This window comes from Cannabis sativa, chromosome 2 (genome assembly GCF_029168945.1).
Source record: "Cannabis sativa cultivar Pink pepper isolate KNU-18-1 chromosome 2, ASM2916894v1, whole genome shotgun sequence".
Taxonomy (NCBI): Eukaryota; Viridiplantae; Streptophyta; class Magnoliopsida; order Rosales; family Cannabaceae; genus Cannabis; species Cannabis sativa.
In genome coordinates, this window is record NC_083602.1 from 59,281,351 (window position 1) to 59,291,801 (window position 10,451).

Here is a 10,451-nt window from a genome sequence, read left to right on the forward strand (position 1 = left end):
ATTAAAAAATATTATCAAACGCCACCAAATTAAGTAATCAAATGTAAAAAAATACCTACTTTACTATTGATTCTAGTTACTTATTAATAATAAAGACATAAGTTCTATCTGCTTAGTTTGTAGATTTATCTTCATGAAGTTATTTTTATTAAAACAAAATGTTTTTTTTTTAAAAAAAAAAAAACAAACAAAATACCTTAATAATTATCACTACTTTCTGAATATTAGGTCATTATTAACGGAAGCAATTTAATAAATTACTATAGAGGATCTAAAACAAAAGGTAACCAATCAACGTATTTCTTTTATTAAAAAAATAAAAATTATTAGTGAGCGTTGTAACCACAGTACAATATTAACTCACAATTTTTTTTATCCTCTCTCCTCCACCTCATCCCAACCCTAATATCATACTTGACAAGCAACTCAACAACACCCCATCAAACTTGTCCTTATGATTATATGCATTAAAGACTTTAAAATTGGAATGATATATACACATCCTGAGATGTAAAGAAAATTTTGAAACATCGTTGTTGATAAATATTCAGATAATCACGTTTGATTAGGGGGAATGAAAATATAAGAATTAAAATAGGAATAGAATGAAATAAAATTTAAAATGCATAAAAAATTGATAAAAAATCGTTAATATTTTTTCTCATGTTACATATTATAAAATAAAATATAGTTATTCCACTAAAATAGTAGAAAGGACATTTTATTAAAAAAGACATTTTAATACTTTAAAATGCAACCAAATAAAGAAATATAATAAAAAATTATTTCTTTGTTATTTTATTTTATAATTTTACCTTTAACTAAACCCCACCTCAATTATTTTTTGGATTGGAATATCATTATTATATTTATATAATAGATCCGCATTTAAAAATTGAAATGAAAATTAACATACCATCACCAAGTTTTTACTATTACACTGAACATTCTTGAGTATTGTAGATAACACAATTATTGGTTTAAATGTAATAAAAAGGAATATTAAATTACACGAATGGTTCTTAATTATTGCTCAATGATGAGTAGTCCAAGCATGTCGACATTTCAAGTACTTTACCTTAGTACTACATGTTTTTCAAGTATATGGCTAGCTAGTACTAAAAGTTGGTCTAAGAATTGATCAGCCACTAATTAAAGAAACACACTAATAAGTTTTAATATTAAAATCATGAGAACGTGAATATTGATGTGTATATGCTAACAACATATGTATATAACTATATGGATAAAATTTAATAGTTATATTTTTTTTAACTCTATATTACATCCTTTAAATATTTTTATGTCCAACTATTGTCATGAAAAATATCAAAAACTGTTTCCTGACCTACAGTTGATAAATTGTTATAGTAATTAGAGTCTCATTAGTGTAGTCAGCTACTACTAGTGTTACTTGCTTGCCCCTACATGATATTTTTTTTGAAAATAAAGCGTTTCATAGAACGAAAATTAGACCTCACGTTCATTACAAAAGATAGTTTTAGGTATTGAGGATATCTCCACGAAACCGGAAAAGAAAAAGGCATTGCTATTGGGTACCAATAGTGCTCAGCACTTTCTATTTATGGCGGTCTATAATTGGTTAATGCTATTGCCTAAAAGCTATTTTTTTAAATTATATAGAGTCAAATACTTAATTACACTAATAACAGGATTACACCAAAGAAAGTATTAATCTTTTTAGCAATTCCAAAAAAAAAAAAACATGCCTAGGGTATTAGTCAACCTTTCTTGTCTCTAGTTTGTCTTTAGCATAAAATAACATTTTTTTCACTTTACTTACCTGGTCCCACTATTTCAAAAAAAATAAAATAAAAATGTACTACCTGGTCCCAGTTATCTAAGACACAGCACACTAAACAATGTCACTGATGATGCGTGTAATACAATTGTTTGTTGATTTAAATGTACAGAATTATTATAAAAAATAGAAATGATTCCTAATGATTGCTTATTGATGAGTAGTCCAAACATGTCGACATTTCAAGTACACTTCAACTTGGCTGGCTCGTACTATATGTTTTAAGTATACTAGCTAGTGCTGAAAAATGGTCTACGAATTGACTAACTAAAACAACACTCAATTTTGAACATTCCTATTAGGGCAGATAGATGTGTATATATATTTATATTAAAATCCTTTTGAATAATAAACGGTATGTATATATATGAGCACATGAATACGAAAATGGATATAATAAATATATATATCTAACTAATAATAGTAGTTGTATTACAATATTAGCATATTGATGTGGCCAAGCACTTAGGGCGTGGAAAGGTACCAACAGTGTCCATGTATAAATATCAACCCCTGGGAAGGGTATAGAGGCACCCCAAATAATACAAACTCTCTATCTCTCTCTTCCTCTCTTTGATCTCAATTATCTAGTTTTCCTTCTATTTTTTTCCCAAATAATCTCATAGTGTCGACATGTCTCTCCAGCAGAAAAATCATGATGAAGAAGATGTTATTATTAATAATTTAATAACTAAAATATGTGATTTGTACTCAAAAATCTCAAACCTCGAGAGTCTAAAGCCTTCAAAAGATGTCGATACTCTCTTCACTGAATTAGTCCACACATGTATACCACCTTGCCCAAAATTTGACATTGACCACCTCCCCAAGAGGGTTCAAAACATAAGGTCTAACCTTATTAGGCTTTGTGGTGAGGCAGAGGGACTTTTGGAGTCTCATTTCTCAACCATCTTAGCCTCATACAAAAACCCACTAAACAATCTCAAAGTCTTCCCTTACTATAACAATTACCTAAAGCTTGGTCATCTCGAGTACCAAATTCTAAGCCAACATTTAAACAACAAACAACCTAAAAGAATTGCTTTCGTGGGTTCTGGTCCCCTGCCTCTCACGTCCATTGTACTAGCCTCAAATCACCTCACAAAAACCACATTCCATAACTATGACATTGATGTTTCAGCCAATTCCAAGGCGAGTGCCTTAATGGTTAATGATGATGACCTGTCTACACGGATGGTGTTCAAAAGCACTGATGTCATGGATGTTACTAGTGAGCTGAGCCAATACGATGTCGTTTTCTTGGCTGCTCTTGTTGGTTTGGACAAGAAGGACAAAGTTAAAGTGATTGAGCATTTGGGCAAGTATATGGCTCCAGGCTCACTTCTTATGCTTAGGAGTGCTCATGGGGCTAGAGTTTTCTTGTACCCAGTTATTGATACAGATTGTGATCTACAAGGCTTTGAGGTTCTTTCTGTGTTTCATCCCACTGATGAAATTATTAACTCTGTTGTTATAGCACGAAAGCACTATTCTCATAATCCAAAGGTGTTGCAAATGCCAAGTGTCAACTCCTCCTCCTCCTCATTGATTGCCCCATTCAATTGTAATTGTCGCATGATGATAGTACATCCCAATAACTGCTCTCATGAGATTGAAGCTTTCAATCCTCTCAATATTCATGGCAACATGTTTGAGGACAAACGTTCGTGAATTACTTCTACTACGTACTCATCATGATGATGATGATGATCAATTAATGTTTCTCAATCAGCGTAAGGTTTCATATCATCAGTTATCGTTTGGTTTTTCTGTTATTATTTTACATAAAATTACTGTGTTCCTCTCTTATATAATACATATGTGTTGGGATCATGCATATCAAACATACATATTTACTTGGTATACGTACCTTATATATAGCTTAATAATTATGTGTTGTCCTATTTTTTATATATATCAAAATATGGTGACATGTAAAAAAATGGGTTTAGTATATCTTGTGTCTATATATGTATATGTGTCTGTACATGTACTTTTTTTTTTAATAATTTGCTCATTTCATGGGCAACGTGTGTTATGCTTTCTTTAATTAATATTTTCGTTCTTGTACTAGTTCTTTCAAGTTTGATTTTGTGTAATATTTCTAAAGATTAATAAAGTGAAATACTCTTCCAAGAATTTTATTGTGGTGTCTATTTATAATTTAAAATATAGTGAATGCAAGACTATATCTCTCTTTCTCTCTCTCATAGAGTTAATTAATTTAGTTATATATAGTACATGCATTAATTTTATTATTTTAATTATATATTATAATATTATGACAATTTAATATATATATTTATGAGGGAGACAATTGACTATATTTATAAATATATTTGGAACGGTTTTTTTTTTTTTCGTTTAGGCAAAAAGCAGCTATGTTGTTATGGAGGCAAATTTTGTTTTTATCTTGTTTAATTAATTAAAGTTTAGCGTACTGTAAATTTGATTTGATTATATTAATCGTGACTATTAATGATTAAAATCAATCTTATATTTGTATTATTATTTAACTATGTTCATATATATATATTGACTTTAATTTTAGTCGTGTCAATTGAACTTCTATTTTTTTTCTTTTGAACATAAGTCAATTGTACTTTATTATACACTTCTTTTGTAATTTTCTAATAATGTTATCTTAATGTAATATAGTTCATGCCTAAAATAGTCAATTTACATAGAAATAATATGCTTTCAATAATTAGTCATCTCAACCCTTACCAAAATAATAATAATAATAATAATAATAATAATAATAATAATAATAATAATAAATAAATAAATAAATAAATAAAATAATTAATCATCTCAAACAATTAATTTTTTTTAAAAAAAAAGTCTTACCCATCAAACACCAAGAGCAACAAGTATTCTATTAAAGTGGAGCAAAATATTTATTCAATGATAACACCAACTATCAACAAATTTTGAATATAACTGGGATTACTTGGCCACCAAACAATACTACTACGTGCTTAAAAACCAAGTTTGGCTAGGGTATAAGCAGCACCACTACAAGATCTATTACAATGGACAAAACTAATACCTGGAGCCTATTACAAAGACCAATGATATCATCTAAAATATAAGACCCAAAAAAGTGATGATCGAATCACTGTTTTTAATTTTAAGCACAACATTCAAACAATCAGACTCAAAGATGATGTTGTCATACCAAAAAGAGGCAATGAATCAAAGCATCTCGAATTGCGAAAGCTTCAGTGACTTCAGGAACAAAATAACCTTCCAAGTGCCAACTTGAGAATGTTTTAGCCACTCCTAAATGATTACGAATTACCATAGTACTCAAACCACAACCCTTACTCGTTGAATTAATTGCAGCGTCTGTATTCACATTGAAAAAGCCAGGAGGGGGAGGAGCCCATTTGGAGATTGGTGGAACTGAACTCAGTTACACCGCCAATCCTCCATGAGGCACATCCACTCTCGGTTAGGAAGGGAAACCAGTCACCACCTACTGTTTGTTTTGCCAAATGATTACCCTCCACCGTCGCTGCCTCAATCTCGTGACTATCATGAAGGTTAAAGATTTGGCTCTAATGTTGACGATTTTATGGAATTTAGTGGTCAAGACAATGATAATTAGTTTTTATTTTTTATTTTAATTAAGACAATTTAATATTTTTAATTAAGAAAATTTTGATATTTTGTAGTCATATTATGGACGATTGATTTGACATAAATTAATATTATAATAAAATAAATAATATGTATTTTTTTATTTTGCTTTAAAAAATATTTTATATTTATTATATATTTTTTAAGTTTCATAATGTTATGCTAATTAACAAATCACATGAATCTAGTGTTTATTATGATTTTTTTACATGTGATAAATAAATGTGGCATTTGGTAACACTTTTTAATCAGTTTTATGTTTTTAAAATTAGAAAAGTGAATATATTTTTTCAAAAACATGTTCTATAAAATTATTTTCACTTTTCAATTTTTTAATTGAGAATCAAAATTTTAAAAACACAAAAATAATAATTTTTCAATATTTTTTTGTACAGTTTTTTTAATCAATATTTTGGACTCCAACCAGACCCGAACTTAAATCTTCCCCAGAGCCTTGACGCTGAACTCGTCCTCTAACCCGAATCCGAATCCAACCTTGGACCTAGACCAGACTTAAAGAAAATCAAAAAATGAAAATAAAAATAAACTTTAAAGACCACACTTTTGTTTTCTGTTTTTAAAATTGAAAAATTAATTTTTTAAAAACAAAAATTTTACTTTTATTTTGTGATTAAAAAATTATTTAACAAGAACAAAATCCTCTAACAATGTGTTTGTCTTGTCTTTTGACATGGTTAGTCTGCTAAGGTCTTTCTCAGATCTGTAAGTATAAGGTTGTTATTGTCTAGTCTGTGTTTTGGTCATATGGCGTCTACCAGTAACGATAGGGAGGATTTGGAGAACATTACACTTGATGATGAAGTTGAAGGTGGTGTTTTTTGTGAAGAAATACAAGAAGAAGAGACTGTTGTGTTTGATGCTCGTTGGTGCTTGGTCGGACGTTTTCTCACTAATGGGGTAGTCGATTTCCGATCTATGCAACAAACTTTGGCTGCACTTTGGAAACTAGGCAAGGGGGTGTATATCATGGAACTCGATGGTGGGGTTCATTACTTATTTCAGTTTTACCATGAAATAGATATTAGTCGCGTATTGGAAGGCAGACCATGGACGTTGAATCGTAAAGCATGTTGATTATGAAGAGGCTGAAGGAAGGGGAAAATCCACGAACGGTCTCGTTAGATACTATAGACTTGTGGGTTCAGGTCCATAATTTACAGACGAGTTATATGACGGAACGGAATTTGAAGAATGTGGGGAATCACATTGGGAAACTTGCTGAAACGGACCCGAAGAATTTTATGGGATTATGGCGGGATTACAGGCGTGTTCGTGTGACAATGGATCTTAATAAACCTCTGAAGCATAAAATGAAATTTTGGAAAACCAAAACTGAGTTCATTTGGATCACGTTTAAGTACGAGAATGTTCCCACGTTTTGTTTTATCTGTGGTCTATTGGGTCACTCGGACCGGTTTTGTATGAGATTGTTCAATACTTTGACTGATAAAATCGTCAAGCCTTATGGTATGTTTATGAAAGCCCCCCTCAGAGGACAAACAAAGCTTATCGGTGCTAAATGGCTGCGTAATGGAATCGACGATTCAGAGTTGTGAACCGGTGTGAAGCTGTTCAGAGAGCCCGATACAGGTCCGGCAAGTGTGAACAACAACCAGGCAGCTTAAGTGTAGTTAATGGTCAGAACGAAAATAATGGGGTTGAAGATCATGCTAGATCAAAGATGATTGCTGCTAATCCCACTAATCAAGGAGAGGTAGCAATAATTGGAAGAGTTGACCTTCCTAATATGGAATTTATGAAGATCACTGAGGAGCCAGCTGGTATTTTGGGAAGTAATGTGGTGGATTTGAATGGTCAGGAAGACTATGATCTAAATGAGGAAGGAATTGCCATTTTGGATAGTAAACGTAGAAGAGTCTCTACAAGTGGGTCTGAGTCTACTAATATTGATGAGGATATGATGTGATTATTCTGAGGATGTTTCTGGTGAAAATAATAAAACAAATACGGGCTCAAAAAATGGATCATTGGTGTGTTCTAGTTCCTAGGCCCACCGCTCATTATGAGTATTTTGAGTTGGAATTGTCGTGGGCTTGGGCACCCAAAGACTCTTCAATTCCTAACAGACCTTGTGGTCCAAAAGAAGCCCAATTATGTATTTCTCTGTGAAACTTTTGCTCGTAAGGATGTAGTGGAGAGGTTGTGTGTTGCTATAAGTTTTGATGGTGCATTTTCCGTGGATGCAAGGGGACATAGTGGTGGTGTTGCTATATTTTGGAGGCATAAAGAAGATGTTTTTTTGGGGTTATTTTGTGTGTCATATTGATATAAAAATCGGGTCGGATGGTGTTGGTGTATGACGTCTTACAGGTGTATACGGTGAACCCAATCAGTCGCTTCGGTACAAAACTTGGAATCTGTTACGAACACTCTCATTAGAGTATTCTGTTCCATGGTGTGTTATTGGTGATCTCAATAATACTCTATCACATTCAGATAAAAAGGAGGCTCCCCGTACCCTCAATGGCTATTGGACGGCTTTCAGTTAGCTCTAGATGAGTCTAATCTTCATGATATGGATTGGATGGGTTATCCATACACTTGGGAGAGAGGCCGAGGAAGCAATAACTGGGTAGAAGTTAGACTTGATTGTGCTTTGGTTAGTCATTCTTGGACACATCTTTTTAATTCAGCTCAATTATTTAATCTTGAAGTGTCTATGTCGGATCATAGTCTTTTGTTGCTGGAAACTATGTTTCATAATATTGCCCAGCCGGTTCGTCATTTTCGCTTCGAGAATGCTTGGCTGAGCCAATGTGTCGACAAATCGTTAAAGAAAGCTGAGATTCGGTCTTAACTGTTCGGTGGTGGACAAAATTAAGACCTGTGGGACAAATTTATTGGCTTGGGGAAAAGACTTTACTGGAAATTTTAAACAACGTATTAATGATTGTAAAAAGGAGATACAAAGATTAAAAAGGGCCCGTGATTCTGACTCTTTGATTCGGTATAAAAAGGCTGAGGAAGATTTGAATGAAATCCTTACTGAGAAGGAGGTTTTTTGGCATCAACGATCTAAGCAATTGGGGCTTGAAGCGGGTGACCGGAATATTCATAAAAAATAATATTTAATTATTATTACATTCTATTTTAACAGAAACAAATTAAAATCTATTACAATATTAAACACAAATTTAAACTAAAATATTCATAAAAAATAGTGGATAACAAATACAGTAAAAAAAAATTTAACTGTAATATTTATAATACAGTGAGAAGTGGGTATGAACACTCAAATGAAAATAAAAGCAAGAAATGGGAATAAACATGTCTAAAAATATTAGAAACCTAAACATAAAAAAGACAAATCAGATCATAATTCCAGTCCACTTAAACAACGAATCATGAAGCTCCATTCACAAACGGAAAGCTGTCATCCACCGCCAACTTGGAATCATAATCTTGGACGAACCTAGAGCCGCTGTTGACCGCCTACCCATAACAACGAACAATGGTTAAACAATGTGATATCCATGACGACTTTCAAACAATGTGAGAGAATAAGAACTTTTCTTTCAAAACTGTGTTCAATTCTAAAATGAAGTGTTGTATATCAAATTAGAGGACTCCTAATATGTAATTGGTTCTGTACAAGAAGTAACTAGGGTGCATGTAACTCCTATGAAGTTTCTTTAAAAGAATCCATCATATAAAGAACATTGTTATATTATATACAATCATTATACACCACCCACTTGTTTTAATCGCCACCCTATTGAATTATTATTTAGCAGTAGAAGAAATGAAAGTGTATTTTTTAAGTTCAAAAACAATGACTAAGGAAGATCATAATGAGCTACTCTGTACAAACGCATATAGTAATAATATAAATAAAGACACCAAATGGAAATGTATATCATAATGAGCTACTCTGTATAAACGCAGCAAGATTCATATATCAATATAAGTTAAGACATTCAATCCAATCAAATACATAAACCCTAATCTTCCACTTTGAGTATTATTTACCTTCATCCACTATATCTTTAAGAAAAAGAAAACATAAAAAGGGTAAATCAACCCCAGATTAGAAAAAGAAGAAATTTCACTACACAAACACAAAAAGAAAGAAACATACCATAAATCAATAAAAGAAAGAAACCTGAATTTGAGGGGAAACAACGTACAGACATATGTGGCGGGGAATGGAATTAAAAATTAGAATAAGTTGCGTTAACTAAAGAAAAGAAAATGTGTGAGTGTCTTCCCCCATTAATTAATACAATAGAAAAACAAAAGCACAGGAAAACCTTAATAGAAGGTTCGTACATGAGTCGAAGAAGAAGAAGCAGCGAATAAGGGAAGAGGGAGGGTGAGAAAGAGGAAAATACCTCTTAAAACAGCGATTAGGATGCAAGAAAGGAAGGCCCGCAGGTCAATAATGTCGAAGGAGAAGGTTACGATGTTCGATGAGGCAGAAGATCGCTTGGGGTTTTGGTTAGTCTCTCGTCCGTCGTTGATTGGCCTTGGGAGGCTAGGGATGGCCGCGGCTTCGTCGTCTCGGAGGTGGTTCGTGCGCAGGAGGTGGTTCGTCGTCTTGGAGAAGAAGAAGAAGAAGAAACGGCTAATTTTTTTTGTAAAAGTCTTCTAAATGTAAAGATTGAAGAGGGATAAAGAAATAGGGTTTCTTTCTAGGGACACGTGCAAGCTAACTTTATTGTTTACTATTTTTTTTCAACACTATTTAATAAATACATAAAACCGGCCAGCCTTTTATTATTTTATTATTTTTTTATTAAAAATATATTAAAACTGTAAAAAAATAAAAAATAAAAAATTTAGGGTTATGATATAGTGACGCGCCAGGTGTGTCGGGATACATTAATCCAGTCACCCCTAGTGCGTCACTATATGGCAGTATTTTTTAAATTAATAAAAATTAGAAAATTTTAGGTTTTATCTTTTACTGCACACATTACGGGTGACTAACACTCACTATAAG

At 32.3% G+C, this 10,451-nt stretch overlaps 1 protein-coding gene and 1 long non-coding RNA gene across 2 annotated transcripts; one reads left to right on the forward strand and one right to left on the reverse strand.

Annotated features, from left to right (window-relative positions):
• The first annotated feature begins 2,037 nt into the window (after positions 1–2,037).
• On the forward strand, positions 2,038–3,895 carry LOC115718660 (nicotianamine synthase). The gene has a single exon (XM_061109041.1). It carries the CDS (start codon positions 2,456–2,458, stop codon positions 3,491–3,493), a length of 1,038 nt encoding a protein of 345 aa, XP_060965024.1. The 5' UTR covers positions 2,038–2,455; the 3' UTR covers positions 3,494–3,895.
• Positions 3,896–8,576: 4,681 nt separating this feature from the next.
• Positions 8,577–10,212, reverse strand: LOC115696812 (uncharacterized). The gene is made up of 2 exons (XR_009686324.1): positions 9,841–10,212; positions 8,577–8,941 (listed from the first exon to the last, which is right to left on the reverse strand). It is a non-coding gene; the product is annotated as an uncharacterized LOC115696812 (long non-coding RNA).
• Positions 10,213–10,451: the final 239 nt, after the last annotated feature.

Bases quoted from the DNA above. Each gene is read 5' to 3' on its own strand.
- LOC115718660 (XM_061109041.1), top strand. From the start codon at position 2,456: ATGTCTCTCCAGCAGAAAAATCATGATGAAGAAGATGTTATTATTAAT.